The sequence below is a fragment of the Xiphias gladius genome, chromosome 22 (genome assembly GCF_016859285.1).
Source record: "Xiphias gladius isolate SHS-SW01 ecotype Sanya breed wild chromosome 22, ASM1685928v1, whole genome shotgun sequence".
NCBI classification, from domain to species: domain Eukaryota; kingdom Metazoa; phylum Chordata; class Actinopteri; order Istiophoriformes; family Xiphiidae; genus Xiphias; species Xiphias gladius.
In genome coordinates, this window is record NC_053421.1 from 12,643,576 (window position 1) to 12,660,568 (window position 16,993).

A 16,993-nucleotide genomic window follows, 5' to 3' on the forward strand; every position below is an offset into this window, starting at 1 on the left:
TTTCCTGTTATTACATAACGCACAGAAATGTAACAAAATAAATTATTTAATAAATACAAAAGCAATAATAATTAATTATGTGATAAAACCTGTCTTAAGTACATTGATTATCACTTCTTTTTATGTGACTCTGGGCAGGAAGATAAGAGTGTGATAGGGTTAGCAAGAATGTTGAAAAATTCAAAAACAGAAGATCAAATGACTCGTAATATTGCAAGTGAAATAAATAATACATTGGTCAAACTTCTTGTAAATGTAAGGTCAGACTAATTAGGAACAGTATTAGATGAAAGGGTGGAATACTAGAGTAGGCCTGCAACTAATGATTAATTCTATTATTACTGAGCGATTGATTAATCTGCCAATTATTAACGATTAATTAGTCATTTGGTCTATAAAAACACCAGAAAATAGTAAAAAAATTGTCACCACAGTTTTCTTAAGACCTAGGTAATATCATGAAATGCTTTGTTTCGTCCAACCAACAGTACAAAACCCCAAGATATTTAGCTAACTATATGACAAGGAAAAGAATCAAATTTTCTGCATTTGAGCCAGTGAAACCAGCAATTTTTTTTACGTGAAAAATGATTGAAATGGTTTAATCGATTATCAAAATAGCTGCAGATTATTTTTCTGTCAATCAACTAATCAGTTAATAACTGAAGCTGTATATTACAGTATAGTACAAACTATAAAAGAACTGAAATGTGCATTTGGTGTAAGTACGTGTATTTTTATTAAAAAGGCAATCGCTTTAAATACATGTTGAGCATTCTGTAGGTGCTATACGAAAGCATGGACTTGCTTGAAGTTCTTGAAGACGTTTCGCCTCTCATCCGAAAGGCTTCTTCAGTTCTAACTGACTAGTGTAACTTACAGAATACCATGACCTGGATGACTGAGACTCTTCACATACATATCGAGTACTTCACCCTGACGACTGAACCAAGATGCAACATAATATTTTACTCTGTTAGTAGCGTGCTGCCTCCTCACTGTAACAGGAGTGGAATATGAGCTTCCTTGCTGCTTGCAATAATCATACCAATAATGTATCTGCTTAATGACCAGCTAAAAGACATAGATATAAATAATACAGTGTTCAGATGTTTGGATCTGTATTTTTGGTAAATACTGTATATGGTGGTGAAATCAGAATAGTTCAATAAAGAGATGACATTAAATTCATGACATTACATTTTTTAAATCCTACCTAAACTCTACAGAATACATTATTTTCTTGATCAAGGGATATGACATCATCATGCTCATTAGAGAAAAGCACTCGTGTCTTCTAAAACACCAGTATTAATTTGGACCTGTCATGTACAGAGGAAATTTGACTCAATACTAAAATAAATTTTGTCACTAAGACCAACGTTTGTTAAGCTTTAGCTCATCGTTTAAACTGAGCCTCTCTCTCACTTTGTGCTTTCTCATTACTCCAATTTTCCTTGCTTCAGCTACAGTGTAGAAATATTCTTTGTTATTCAGCTGAAATTATCTTTCGTTAGAAATATGCCACAAAAAAAAGGCTATCAGGCTAAGTGGGAGTATAAAACTTGATTAACTAGCTGATGCCATGGATAGCCAAGTAAGCAGGTCAAACATCCCAACTTCTGAGACGTTTATATGCATCCAATTACTTTTCTGCTGAAGACAAAGGCACTGAAAACTACAGCTACTTTACTTACTACGTTTTTGTCGTGTAAACCTTGAATTGAATTTGGCTTTTTAACCAAGTGGTAGTACCCAAAATATATCCTCATATTTTGGCTGCTGGTGTTGACTTTCGCTACATATAAAGTAACGACATAATTACAGGTAACACCTGCGTTAATTTTACATCTTAACTTTTATTAAATAGTCTGATAAAAAAAAAAACTAAAGACATCTGAAAATGTTTAATTTGAAAGATACCTATCAACCTGGCATTTAATTTTGTTGGGTAACATTTCCAGGCTAGCTGTTAGCCTGGCTAGCCTCTTTAGCTAGCTACTACCCACGTGTACCTTATTTTGGACAGGCAGACACCTTAAGATACTGTAAAAGTCCCTTACCTTGGTCGCAATGTTGTTATTAGTTAAGATAAATGCGACTTCCAATGAATGTATGTTTTGATAATGGAAAAAAATACCATTTACGCCATCAAAACATTGTTACCACAACTCTCAGACCGCCATACTTACGCTGAGTGACGGTAGGGAAAGAGGGACAAACTAGACACGTGTGCAATTCGCACATACAGGGGGTGAAGGGATGTGTATTTTGTGACCATTCAATTTTAAATAGCAAATATGCATGTTACTAAGCGATATATGGATACTTCAAAATATGGGCCTGTTTTTTTTCTGTTGAAATTATGCCTTTACAGTCACTGATTTGATCTTTCAGCAGTGCAGCCAACCGATACCTTCTCAGACGATTTGCCATGTTTTTACTTAGCGCTACAGTACAAAGTAATCCCTAAAGACAAATCATACACAAATTATTCATTTTCTTATTTATATTGTCTTTATTCAAATTTTCAATTACAAACGCCCAAAGTACAAAAACAAATCCATTTACCCCCCCCCCCAACAAATACAACTCAAATTCCTCAGTTAACAGATGTTAAAGGAACAGTTTATATAACTGAATGACACACATCAAAAACATCAAATTAGTTTACCTTAAACATTCAACAGCACACCAATACTCTCACCCATGATTTCAGATTGCAAAAAAAAAACGTAATGTGATATTACAGCTTTTTTTTCTCTGTAATTAGTGGAAACAGGCATCAATATCATAATTTTACAGTCAATTCTTCCCCATCAAACAGTTAACTTTTCACATAACCATTACAGAATATTTATGGATCAGTATATTGTATTTGGTATCAGCTTAAGAATATCCAAAGAAAAATAGCAGGAAAAACAGTGCTGTTTCAATCGTGACTATAGTTAACACCACATTTAGCCTAATGGTAACTTTCTGCAAGATCTAATCACACATCAGAATCACACATTAGAAATGAAGGAGCTGTAATTTTAAGTCACCCCTAATACATTTACAGACTCACTGGCTAACTAGCATTAGCAGTGCATTACAATCTTTAACATTCCATTAGAAATCCATGGAAAGGTACAATCTTTCCAAAATTCATGTTTCCATCACATAAAAGTGGATAAAATATTGTGACCAGATTCTGGTCGCTTGTAATAGATGGAGGAAAATGTAATTACCTATATAAATGGACTTAGAAAATAGCACAACTGTGGTTAGTGAACCAAACTGCGGGGGGATATGAGCTTGACTTTTCCATAAATACATACAAAATACACTGATATAAATATGCCTATAGGGAAATTTTGTTTTGTGAATCAGAGAATTTCTGTGCATTTAAGTCAAATTTCATTTGTTAATGAGTGCCACAAATTAAGCTAAGTTCTTAGATACTTAAAAAACTGTATTTTCTCCTCACCTGAATGGGTGAGGATCAGGTTAACAATTGGGGTTTTACGTGAAAAGCGGTTTTACTGGGCTTCAAAACTCTATGGAAGTGAAAATAGCAGAAATGCAGAAAAAAGTGTGAAAGACTCCCTCACATCATTCCAAAGCGAAAACGGACACACAGTGTCACAGAAGCAAAGCTCCCTACACACTTCAGCAGAGAACAACCAGGTCACTGATCCTGGTTCAGTGGCATACAGACATGCAGGCAATGTCTCCTAATGAACATTAAAGGGATGATAAGCCAACTTTGGATGAATGCCTGCATGCATAGATGCATTATTGAATGTGTACTGCTTTTTGAGTCTAAGAGATGCTCTGCATTTCACAAAAAACACTGACAAAAGAACTAAATAACTTATGGAAAATATCCCAAAAAATAAAATAAAATCAAAACCAAAGAAATATAGCAATACATTTGTCTGCTTGACAATCCATCCAATGTGCATCCCAATATTCAAATTTAAGATGTGACAGCATGAGACTGGATTAAGAGCAAAGGCATACTCTATTATATCAGGGTTTAAGTGGAATCTTGCACACCTTAAAAGACAAAAGTGCGATGTAATATCCAATATCATATCTAAATAATGTAAGGGTCATTTCTATGACAAAGGGGAATTCAAAGACTCATACATACCATGGCATTTACCTCTACGCCCTATTACTATTGTCAAACATTAAGTGAGAGGTAGCCTACAGTACCTTGTGCACTGAAAAATTTAGAAAACTGTACATCAATTTACACACGGTAGGCTTAACTCTTTAGCAAGTTTGATCTTTGACATTAACTCACACATGCTGCACACACAATGACTCAAGCACATATCAATCAGGTCGGGGAGAAGTTTACATTAACAGCAGCAATATTTCCTGCGGCCACAGGTTTCTCTAGTTTAAAAGCTAGGGTTTCAGGCGAGATGTTTGCTTTCCGTCATTATGAGGGATGTAACCAAACACAAGAAGCTATTAGAAGTGAACATCAACATTGTTTCAAATACCTAGATGAAGAAAAAAGGGAAAAAGAAAAAAAAAAAAAAAAAAAAAAAATCACATCCCTACAGCTTAGTTCACCAAGTCCTCAAACTTTCTTGTTTAACCACTGTTTAAAGATTCGGTGACCCTAGGCCACATGACAACAAGACTTGGTTGCAGTGAATTTGCTTAAATTACAAAACAGGACTTTTTTTTAAATCTTTTTTTTTTCTTCTTTTCCTATTTTTTTTTTTTTTTTTCCCAATATCCTGTTATGCCAGAAAATAAGCCCTTCATTACATGGTGCAGCCTCAATTAGTGGCTATCTAGTCCTTTGTTGTTTAGATGACCATGATATCATTATTTATTTCTACAGTATTAAAATCCATTAAAATTCAACACTTATTAAACCTAAAAAGACTAATACTCACCTATCCTGTCTCCTACACTGCTTTCAGTGCACACTGATTAGGCAGTGTGCATTGAGTGGTTCAAAGTCAAATTTTTCTGATAAGCTCAAACCACAGTATAATTTCACAGCACACAGTCTAACTGAGGAGGCATTAGGGGAAGTTTTGTTATGGCAGCTTCTGCTGATGACAATGGAAGGGACAGGTGAAAAGCAGCAAAAAAAAGAGGGAGTCTCGGTCCTAAATTCACAAAGTATCAGTAAGAGTATGAGTTAGAGAAGATCTTCAAGTTTTCACATCCTGTGTCCTGACTGGCCAGATTTATACAAGTACATCATGTGTTTTTGCTTAACCCCAATTACCCAGGGGTGATGGCTTTTCTGTCAGCAACAAAGAAAACTTTTTCTGGGTTATGTAAGGTTAGACATCACTTTCCTCCATGTTGAGCATTTTTAAATTTTTCATTGCACTGTACAAAATATGATGTTTCCCAATGGCTCAGCAGTTGGCAGGCCAAGCAAGTTAACAGATAAAAACGCCTGTATGCCTGTCTTCCTTAAGAGCATTTAGAGTACACACACCTATTATTCTCCATTGTCATTTTACAGATAACTTTAAATTTGAAAGTTAACTCAGGGGCACACCAAAAATAGTCTCAATACATCTAAATAGTGCTTAAATGTACAAAATACTCATCCTCTTAGTAATTTTATAGTTAGAAGCCCAGATATACAATAGATAACCTGATAAGTGACAAAAGCCTCAGCCTGCCTGACCTTACCGTAATTTCACAACCGTAGTCATGGATGCTGTGCACCAAACTTGCCCTGTTTTCTTTTTATATTTATTTTAATTTCTAAAATGCTCTACATTTGAACACAGAAAAATGCCTCTGTCAGCAGTATGAGCATTCAATCACAGATCATCGGTGCAATAGAATGCAATCATTAAGAATTCTTCAGTATCTCCTCTGCCCCAAAACACTTGGCATTAACACATCTTAAACTTGTGGATAAATCTCAGGATGAGCTTGATGAATTTGGACAACTGACTAGAAAATGCATCACTGGGAACACACAGAGCAGTTTTCCTCTTCCCTACTCAAGAATTCTACCGATGGTTTCAGGTAATCAAAATTGTGCACTTCGGGTGCATTTACGCTTGAAATCTTTTGCTAAACCCAGTCACCCAGGATGTGTGTTAATGCCAGGTGATGTGGGGGTGATTTTCAAGCTGCTCTCTGTACAGTGACGTGAACCTTGCGTTACACAGAGAGGTGGATATCCTTCCCATCACCGCTTATGTTTAAACAAACGGGCAGCAAAGGCTTTCAGATGTCCCCCAACGCTCAGCTACACTGGAGGCCTTACATAGCCTGAGACAAGGAGTAATGGATATGTCTGCACACTGACCAGTCGTGTCTTTGTGTGAAATTATTAAAGGCCATTCATCCCTCACACCATGAAAGAACATGGCATTTAGTCCCAATGGGACTGAAAAAGCCCTCAGTGTTTCCTCTCCTATTTAAAATTGGCTTCCACTAACTACACAGTCAGTCGCAGGCATCAAAACCCTCACTGATTCTACATCTCTCTCTTCCATGCACTTAATCTTAATTTCTGTTAGCTAATGCTAGCTGCACAGGAGGTCATCGAGGCAGGAGGGCATTTTATCAAAGTCATAGGCTTCAAACAAATCGCTGATTCCCTGGTCATCTCCCAAACCTAAAAGATAGTCGTCTTGGTCCAGAAGAGGTGGCCCAAGGTTTAAGAAAGGCCCCAAAGATGAAGGGATCTGGTCCTCTGTCTGCTGGAGAAGACTGGTGTAAGGGGACGAAATGGGAGAGAGTGTGGTAACGGAGACAGCTGTGGAGGAGGAAGGTGGTGCCACGGAGGGGCTGGCAGAAGTGGTCGTGCAGCTGGGATCTGTGAAAGAAAATCCAGTCAATCAGTTATTATCTCTACATGGCCAAGAGGCTGTTGTATGCCAACTGAGTGGCTATGTTGACCAGTGTTGTGGTAATTATTACACTGAAGACGATACCTCAAACTTGATCAAAACACCTTTCTTGGTCTAATCACAGGTGGGGGGTTTTTTCCCCCCCATTCGATTGTACCAATGAATCAGGTCTTTTAACCAACAACAGCATGGACACAAGCAATTTGTTTATTAGACAGTTTGGGTTAACTGTTAGTCAGTTATTTTGGCACTGGAAACAGGGGAGTCACAACAAATCTTATTCTAGTACCAGTTTAGCTAGGCATTGCGCGCTTAACTCTCACCTTTCTTCACTAACATATTTTCTTTTTTTGTCCATACTAATTAACAACAAATGCCAATCGGCAAGACTGTGGTTTTCAGTCACTTCAACTTTGTTACACTAGCCTTTACAAGCACAGAGAACTATCCCAACATTGTAGATGTTTGTACTGGGGTCAGGAAAAATTCGTACACCTTTACCTTCAAGGTAATGGTCAGCCAGTCTGTCAATAAATTTGGCACAGACTAGATGATGACATCTAATGACTTTGTCAATCCCCAGACTTTCTTATCTAGCACCACCAGCAGGAAAAATTTTCCACATGTCCAAAGTGTTACGTTGCCCAGACAAGATACAGTAATCATAAACTGATTATCAAATTCTCATCAATCTCAGCTGTTCTTCGAGCTTCATGTTAACATGCAAACCATAAGTGTGTTAAAATGATAGGCCTTAAAAAAAGATCCTGTGCTCAACAACATGGAAAACACTCCTTTTGTCAGAAAGCGGGAGTCACAAAAACACTGCAGGAAATTCTGCACAGGAACTAAGATGCTTTAAAAGAAAAAAAAAGTCACCAACTACCTTTCTTAGAAATAATTAAAAACTTCCAAAATTACTAAATTGTTTCTTTATTTACAAATAAACCGATGATGGAAAGTCCAATAAACCTCTACATGTAACACACTGCCGGACACCTATGCTTAACTGAAACAAACCTTGAAGGACTTTGAGGAAAGGAGAGTTCCCATTAATGTCTGTGTTGCCATTTTTTACAGGACTCCTGGGGTCATTCTCCTCATCTGGGCACAGGAGGACTTCTATAGGACCTTTGGTGCTGGTCAGATGGATGGACAAACTCTGGAGAGGAAACAAATCAGAACACTGACAGAACTGCAATAGATATGACAAACTCCATGGGGGAGAAAAAAAAAAACTGCATGTCTCCTTTCCACATGATCTTAACATATTGATGTTCCACTAAGGTATATACACAAACAACTGATTCCTAAATACAAATTGATGCAAAAAAATCCAGCTATACACCATATAACAGCACTAGTACTTTGATGCCATCCCCAAATGTCTGGTAAAACCAATCAGCAACTCCGAGTCTAGGAGGGTGAACTTAACTACCTGCAACTTCCACACCTGGTGCGCTGCTGTCAGAAGAAATGCTGTGTCCGTTTAAAGTTCTCACACTGCACAAGTTTTGATGCTGTGTGTTTTATTTTGTTTTGTTTTTTTTTTTAATTTAGAGACCACTTTGCTGCCAATATTTAAAGAAACTCAACTGTTTAGCATCTTGCACCAAGTCACAACGAATTTGAAGTCAATATGTACACACAACACAGGGTAAGGTCTGGGACAAGTTTAACTGCTTAGTGTAAAGACTGGAAGCAGGGAGAAGCAGTTGCTTCACTTTGATATCAATCCCATTCAGTGAGGATTATTATTCCAGATTAGCATGTCCCAGACAAATCCCAACACTTGAGTTAAAGTTGAAACTCATAGTAATATTCCCTGGGTAAGAAGGGTCAAAATTGAATTTTTCTGTTGCTTTAAACAAAACATGTATAAATACCTCATCAGGATCTGGTACTTCTAGTTTGGTGTCTGTTGGAGCTTTGACAACAATAACAGTCTGGTCTCTGAGGTTTCCCAGCTGTTTGATGTCTTGGTATGTTACGTAGGCATATGTGAAGAGGTCAGGGTTAAAGAAATAACACCGCAATCTCAGTACATATCAATACTAAACTAACGTGTATGCAAGCCTGAAAATGCTCTTTAAGTGACGACCAACATCCAAACTGTTGAATTGATTGCAGTACCATGGCTTTGCACAGGCTGGTGTTGTAATCTAGAGGACGTAGTTAACATTTTTGACATTATAATGTAAAAAAAAAAAAAAGATTTGCTTTATGCAACATATGCGTAACAGATAAGATGATCAGGAAAAAATTCAAAAGTCCCAAAAGGTGTTCTCTAAAGACAGAGTTGGAAGATGAAGACTTGCACATCTGCTTAGGATTTGGTTAGTTTTTAAACTGATTTTGAAATTTTCAAAAACGCACTGTTAGGTAGGTGAGGTATTACCATTAATTCACTGAGAGCCAGGAACAAGCCTAAGCATACGAACAATTTTACACTGCCATCAATTTGGATGTGTGTATCTGCAGAATTATGAGAACGTAGTTACAGCAAGGTTTAATATTGACGTAAGGTAGCCAGGAATAATTTTCACTTTTGGTTGATATGTCAGCTAACAACAAAAGGATATTTCTGGTTGCTTGGCAACTCGCTCATGTGTCTCATATCCAGGCTGCATCGCTGAATAAGTTGTTCAAGCCTCTGCTCTTCTTCTCCCAGTGCAGAAACTTCCGCTGTCAGCCTTTGTCTCTGACTCAATGCTCCCTCTACCTCCAACAGACTACAGCCCCTGTGAGTGAGAGTGGATTGAAGAGAGTAAATTAAAACAGATTTGGCATATTATTAATATTTGGCACAATAGCTTCAACAGTGCAAAAAAAGCTATTAATCTCAGTTTTCCTTTGATTGCCCTTTTTGGTGGAGTACCAGAGAGACCACAGATTTACAGTCAGAGACCACTTTCCCATTCTAGGAAATGGTCTCAGACTTTCGACACCACCGTACGTTCAATACTTAGGTGATATCGGCTCTGTGAGCAGATATTGCAGAGGACAGTATGATTAAATATATGGGTTCCCCCTGAAACATAAATATTTCACTCAAGAAACAAGTGGACTCCAAATGACAACAATGAATAAAGTCAAAAATACTGATAATGTTGTGTACATGAAATAAATAAAATATATAAAGATATTTGCTAGTGATTGATAAACAAATGAAGAAGAATTAAATACGGAGGGTAGAATGTAGCACAGTCAGGTATCCTCATACTTTGATGTGGCAACAGCTTGCATGCAGCCACCTGCCTTCCTGTTCATAATACTTTTGCTACATCAACCGAAGATAAACCCGCCCATTTTCTGAGACTATAAAAGCTTCAAACTGCAAAACTAATACATACACACAACTCTCTTCCGTTAATGTTTCTGTGACAGACATTTTGTTATTATTATCACTTTGATCAAACTATCAGAATTTGATTGAATTTGCGTCTTGGGATACAGCTTGCAAATATAAGAGCACAAAATTTCCAAAGAGAGGGGAAGAAAGAGACTGACCTGGATACAAACAGGCCTGGCCGTGATTAGGAAAATGGAAGGATAGGTAGTAGATACAGTATGCATGATTTTCTCACATTTCTTCATGATTGGATAAATTTTAACGGCTGATTGGGTCCACAGGTAAAATAAAACGTTCTCTTATAAAGATGAAAACCAAGTGAGAGAGAAGGACCACTCACATCCACTGAATGTTGTTCTTCGATTTCTTCTTGATGAGGTGAATGCCTTCTAGTACATTGGTGATATCATACAGCCGTCTTTTCTGTACCTAAAAGTATAGAATACAGATCTTTAGATTTAACTGTGTAAATTACCAACCACTAAATCAACCACAAAAATGAAATCCCTAAGAGTATTCATTTTCATTGCACTGAACACATACATTCGAAGAGAAAAGTACCTGTAGGGTTTCAGCAGCGAGGTTGAGGTCCAAAACGCCATCAGAAGACTGAGCAAGGAGGTCCACAAACTTCTTTGTTAACAGGCCCAGGGAGGTGTCATACCGCGTCTTCTCTGGTGGAGATTTGGGTGCTATGGTGAAGTGAAAGTAACAGGAACAGAGAAACCAAGGGGAAGGACAATGTATTTCAGCATTATACTTGATATTTAATTTTTGCAAGGAGACTGAAACTGAAAGATCCTTTGAAATAGTTTTACTTGAGAGCTGGAAGTCAAGAGACATGTGTCTTCATCACAAATGTGAAAGTCAACCAGATCATGGGATTTCCATAATCTAAGTTTCCCAAAGCAGCCGAGGTATCAGAAAGATATTAATAATAAGTACAACAGTATCATTTTAACAATTCCAACACAAGCACCTTGAAATAAATACTACTGAATGAAGCTTAGCATATTCAATTTTTGCTGTCATTATGTCACAAAAATATAGATTCAACTTTGTGCTCATTTTGGGAAACTAGCATGGCATTTTTGTACTGGACTACATTTAAAAGTTAAATAGCTGAAGCACATCGCAGTGATGGGAAAAACAAACTAAGCTGTTTTGTTTTTTTTTCCAGTCAGGAAATTTTGGAGGCAAATGACTCAATCAGTCATAATCAGCTGGGGATGTGTGACTTACATGAAGACAAGATCAATGCCTTCACTACAGGTCAAGCAATGGGTTCAAGTTAATTTGAGGTTAAATAATCGCCAGCTGGAAACGTTTTACATAAAGCATCAAGTTAGATATTTACCAGCTGGACTTGTATTATAACATCAACCTATCTAGCTATATCTAACTCTGTGCTGATGGCATCAGTTCCTCTCAGAGCTATACAGTATTTTAGAGAGGTGCACAGGGGCCACAGCAGGCCCCTCCTTAACTCTCCAAAACATCCCGTGGCTGGAATCAATATAATTACACTATTGCAACATAATGGCAGACCATATAACATGAACACAACAAGTCATTTACAGGTTTTGCTACTTTTTTAACTTCCAATTTCATTTTACTTCAATAAACCAAGCAGGAGACACATGTGTAGAGTAAACAGAAAATTAAGGTACATCTGAGAGGGTATCTTTTTTGTTTTGTTTTTTTTTTTTTACTGATTAAGCTTAATAATATAATCCAATTGAGTTAGACAGCAGTTAGGAGGGTTTCATATTGTGGAAAATCAGGCGGAGAATAAATTACCTTTTTTCATGCTTTTTAAATATGTGTATTTGTGTTTCCCATTTCAGGTCCAACCATTTTTCCGGTAGGAACCTTCAGTGAAATTCAAGGGATTACAAATAAAATTGTTATATTTTGTTGTATACTATGTCATATAGAAACCACAGAGGCTTTATTTTGTTAAATATGACTGTTGAATACATATGACAAAATTCATTTTAAAACTACTATTACTACTACCACTATTACTACTTAATGTTGATGGTACGACTGAAAAGTCCACAGTGCTATGGCATATTGACAAATTTGGCTGCTGTTTATTGAAAAGGAAAAAATAATCCAACTACTTTTGAGATCATTGATTTTGAATGAAAGCTGAAGGGCCTATTATTTTCACACAAACCCTGACATGACCCTGGTAAAGGGCTTGGTTAAACTCTGTTCCACTTAGAGTGAGAATTACATGGTTCTTTAACCCTTGATGATTATATCTACAGCATCACAAGGTCCGATGTGTTCAGCTCAGTGAGAATGTTTTTTTTTTCTAGAAGTGTATAAAAGTAGCCGCATCTAGGCTGAGTATGAAACTTGGTGTGGCCCATTTCCCACACATTATGACCCTGAATCACTGTGCTGTAAAGTTCTGGTTTGAATGTATTGAATGTATGCCAGAAGGCTCCTTATAGCCTGCTCCTTACTTCTAGGTGTCTTTAGCCGTGCCCCATTGGTCGCTGCGGCCCCCCCCCTGCCTCTTGGAGTTCTGGCTGGTTCTGACTGGTACTGATGGTCTGAATCGTCGAGCGCCAATCGCCTTTTTGCCTAGAAGGACAAAAAGGTACTGTTAAAAGCAGATATTGGCGTTTCGGTCATTTGGTAGGCATCAGTCATATTTGAAGCCTCTTCACAAGAAATTAATGATGCCATGATGCATCATAACTTTGATTCCCACTCTTCAGTGTCTCTGAAGCAGAGGTACAACAAAAATCGAACATAAAATATAATACAAATAAAACTTTCAAAGAAAAATTATTTGATAAACACAGCACACTTGCTGCAGCACACTTTGTTCACGAAATCGGAGTGGATATTGTTCTTCACACCCTTTTCCATTTAAGTTTGATAACCACGGACGTATTTTGGTTTCACAATCTCTGAAGTGGAGCAATGAGGACCCTGCTATAAATTGTCAAAATACAGGATGTTCGGCATCAAAATTCCAATGTATCATGGAGAAATTGTGTCAGTTTAATAGTCTGCCTAGCATCTGATGATGTGTCACAAAACCAGTCTTTGATTTCTTCTTTTCCGAGTTGATTGACCAAGACAGACCCACATAGCTTAAGAGTGACTCACACTTCTGGGTCTGACCACAGTGCCACATAGTAATGCCAAAGAAAATCAACACAAGTATACTAATAAGAGTATTCTCAGAGACCACATGACCCCATTACTAACGGGAATGGTCAAGTCATTTTGCTTTCATACCAAGGCACTTCAAACATTGTTTAAAGGAAATCCCAACCTAATATGTAAGAATGTCAAGTCATTTTCTGTACCCTATTTACCCAACTAATGTTACTGGTAGCATGTTAAGCTCAACTGCCATTTGAGAGTTTATTGTATGTTTGATGTCTACGTTCATCTTAACTTCAAAGCTATAGGTCGCCAGTGTTTAACCTGTCACAATCAAATTCTGGGAAACCGTTAACATACTTCTACTAAGTTAATAGTTTAGCTTGACAAAGGCCAAGTATGTTCATCACCTCTTATTTCAGCAGCAATCTGCCTCATTCCACTTTAGTATTTAAAATCATGTTAAACCCATTGAAGCAATGTGTTTGAGATCCCTGAGCCTTTATGCTCCAAATGTCGAACCGCCTAACATAAGCATTTCTGAACCAATAATATGCTGTGTCTTCAGTGAAAAACTGAGTACTTTTTCTATTGCCAGCCTAACTTGGAAGTCTGGTCATCATCACTGTTATGTGGCAAGGTGGCTTGGTGAATAGTGTCTTAAACAGGGGAACCCTTGTGTTGGCAAGAATCCACCCTGTTTTAGTGTCTTTGAGCAAAACCCCATTACCAGAGTGCTGGTCTGCTGCATTTCCCTCTAAAACCCTGTTAGGGGAAAAGTCAGTTTACCCTTATTAAATACAGACTATTTTAATCATAGTTGTACCCATCTCCAATACTATATATCTTACTTGATCTAGCCCTAGTATGAGAGAATAATATGCCCTCTGTTGACAGTCAAAATGTCAGCCATTTTATATCAGCAAGCAGCTCCCCTCACCCCCTGCCTGGTCATGGCTTCAGTCTGAGATACAGAAACTGGTTTAGTTCATGAAAGATGAATAGCCAGGAACAAACCAACACCCCGAATGCTGCTCAAACTATTTTGTGTGATTTGTGCATGTTTAGAATAGAGGAAATGTGCATCAGCACTAAAGCAACAAACTCAAGTTTCACTTTACTTTGTGTGAAAGGCATCATAACGTTAGACTTTATTTACAAAAGAGGGACACAATACATTTGATCAAAATTAAGGTGAAGGCCGACGAGTAATGTTGTCCTCTAATAATCAATACTGCTACTAGCATAAAAAGCTAACATATTTTCAAGCTTCATCCAAGTTGGCTTGCATCTTCAGAGACGACTGGGAGAAATATCTACCGAGTGGTTTCAAAGCTGAAGTAAATCTTAAGCTATGTATATGCCCATGTCTTTGCAAGTTTAGCCACTCGTGTCTTGCTAGAAAGCGAAAAATGAGCTAACTAAGCGCCAAGCTGCCCAACAAATCCCCCCAACCCCCAAATTAAGACACCAACAGCAGCCACTAGGCCACCGCTAACGTTACTCATCTCTTACCAATATTTCCATCTGCCTGCGAGGGTGAAGCGGACTCAAAAGCACCATGAAGTTAGCATAGCACGCTATTAGATGACAGGTCTGCGTTTCTGTAAGAGCAAAACCAACTTAAACTCCTCGTGTGCTTCCCTACAATCAACAAACCACTTTACCAACCTACTTGGGTAACTTAGCTAGCGGTCGTTAGTTAGCCACCTCGCTAGTTTGAGTCGTGGGAATGCCCTGGCTAAGTAGCTAACGTTAGCTGCCCGAACAACAAGCTTGGCTAACCTAGCAGGCTAACATTTTGTCGTGTTTGTGGCTAGTTGTAGCAAGCCAAATGTGTTCAAACGAGCTGTGTAGATTATTACCGGCGGTCTTCCCAGAGCGGGTCGTTGTCCTGCTCCGTTTGCTGCAGCTTGTTGTGGAGTTGTGTAAATGTTGTTTATCTGAGGCTCGGATAAACACACATTTGATGTCTGTGTTACGTTGCAAGGCGGTGAGGTGGTTATTATTTGGATATATGTAGCGTTGGATTGTCCGGGGTTTAAACGATCCGCAAGAGTTGTTAAAATTATATTATTGTCCAGAGGAGAGCCCCCAACCCCCGCTAAAATCACTTTGTCCGGAGCCGAGGAGATCCCTCTTCTCATCTTGCGTTTTCGGGGTAACCCCTTTCTTGTCTCTGTACTTTCAAGCCCGTATGGCTGCTAATCCGCCGCAATAGTTACAAAAATAATCAGACCGAAGTAAAGATGAGAGTCTGATTCATCGACTTTTGTAAAGTATTTTTCTTTATGAAAGTGCATTTAGGCAGATGCAACGGATTAAAAAGTAGCGCAACTCTCGTTTCTCCCGTCTAGAAATGGCTTCAGGAAACGGCCTGATGAATGAAGGGATACGGTTTACGCGCTCAAGAGCCCTCCCGCGAAACTCAGATTTCCCGGGAAAATTTCAAACGGAATTTACATGCTAGACACTATTGGTCCTTCAGAAAAGAAGCCCCACCCACTATACTGCCGTGTTGACCAATGAGAGCTCAAGAGTCAGTGCGCCACGTGTTCATTGGCAGTTGTAAACAGGCGACGTCATCCGTCACGCCTTGCGTGTTCCCTGACAGGACGCTAAGTGGCGCAATTGACCAATTGTGCTGAAGAGACCGTGAAGAGGTAAATTAGACAACCTACAACAGAATAGAAAACACGACTGTGTACTTAAAAAACGCGACAATCTGATATCTACTCGCCATATATTTTCACATTAGTGTGATATTTTTTGATGTATTTATTATTTCTCTTTTGATGCAGTAAATTAATGCCACAATAATTTTGTATGTTTTCAAGTATTACAGCAGGAGCGGCTCCAAGAATTTTCAGCCCCTGACATAATATTAGGCCCCCATTTTTAACTTGATTTTAGTGGGCCCTTAGAGGTCAGAATTACAAAATTATCTCTGAGAATTAAATAGTGACCTTCTCCGTGAGGATCAGTGTTGTATCAGTTGGTAAAACCAGTGGAGTAAAAATTTCCCCTCTGAAAGATGGCTCAATTTAAATTTTAACATTGTGTGGCAGTATCATGTTTGTCTTAATGCATCATATTTTCTGCACAGAACCTATAATCCCTTCCTTTATTCTTTTAAAACCATTTGCAAATTTATTTCTTTTGTGCTACTTTGTGTCTGGTCAGAGCCTCTAATTTATAACATACATCAACTACATTGTTGGACTCAAAGCAAACCCTACCGGTCTGCCTCAGCATGATGTTGACAACAAGTAGAAATAAACTCATCATACAGAAGAACAGCGTAGCCAGAATGAGCATTTTGTCGAATCCAAACATACCAATTACATTGCTTGAATAGGCCTGCAGTGGCTCAGTCAAACTACTGAGCAGACTCACAGAAGGTCACAAAATCCAAAAACATCTGCTTTTTCATTAACTAAAAGCCAAACATTTGCCAAAAATTTATGATATTTTTGCTTAGATATGTCACTGTCTTTACATATCTCCACATATTTGTAACACTCCCTTAGTTAGCATACTGGCATATCAAATTCTATAAAAACCCACTGATCATATATTGTATTTATAAGTTTAAATGTTAATGTATCTTTACCAATAAAGGTTTACATTCAGTGGTGGAACGACATACATTTATTCAAGTATCATA

The 16,993-nt window shown here is 38.0% G+C and overlaps 2 protein-coding genes across 3 annotated transcripts in view; both read right to left on the reverse strand.

The window, feature by feature from the left end:
- Positions 1-2,186, reverse strand: part of cdkal1 (CDK5 regulatory subunit associated protein 1-like 1) — a 238,596-nt gene extending 236,410 nt beyond the window's left edge. The window contains exon 1 of the mRNA XM_040118310.1: positions 2,064-2,186. The gene's annotated coding sequence lies outside the window, so the exon portion shown is untranslated. The remainder of the gene's footprint in view (positions 1-2,063) is intronic.
- Positions 2,187-2,582: 396 nt separating this feature from the next.
- Positions 2,583-15,752, reverse strand: LOC120784490 (transcription factor E2F3-like). 2 transcript variants are annotated; one of them, XM_040118350.1, is made up of 8 exons: positions 15,192-15,752; positions 12,672-12,792; positions 10,756-10,886; positions 10,535-10,623; positions 9,425-9,583; positions 8,729-8,843; positions 7,863-8,004; positions 2,583-6,808 (listed from the first exon to the last, which is right to left on the reverse strand). In XM_040118350.1, the coding sequence occupies exons 1-8, from the start codon at positions 15,471-15,473 to the stop codon at positions 6,516-6,518; spliced, it is 1,332 nt and encodes a 443-aa protein (XP_039974284.1). In that variant the 5' UTR covers positions 15,474-15,752; the 3' UTR covers positions 2,583-6,515. The 2 variants fall into 2 exon arrangements, with proteins under 2 accessions (XP_039974284.1, XP_039974285.1); XM_040118351.1 differs by having other exon boundaries at positions 14,842-15,308.
- Positions 15,753-16,993: the final 1,241 nt, after the last annotated feature.

What these genes read in the sequence shown, in the direction of transcription:
- LOC120784490 (XM_040118350.1), bottom strand. Translation starts at nt 15,473, where the DNA reads ATGAGAAGAGGGATCTCCTCGGCTCCGGACAAAGTGATTTTAGCGGGG. An exon ending in CCGCTCTGGGAAGACCGCCG is followed by an intron (nt 12,793 to 15,191) that starts GTAATAATCTAC and finishes TTGTCCTTCTAG; the next exon opens with GCAAAAAGGCGATTGGCGCT. An exon ending in GAGTTGCCAAGCAACCAGAA is followed by an intron (nt 8,844 to 9,424) that starts ATATCCTTTTGT and finishes TGACCTCTTCAC; the next exon opens with ATATGCCTACGTAACATACC.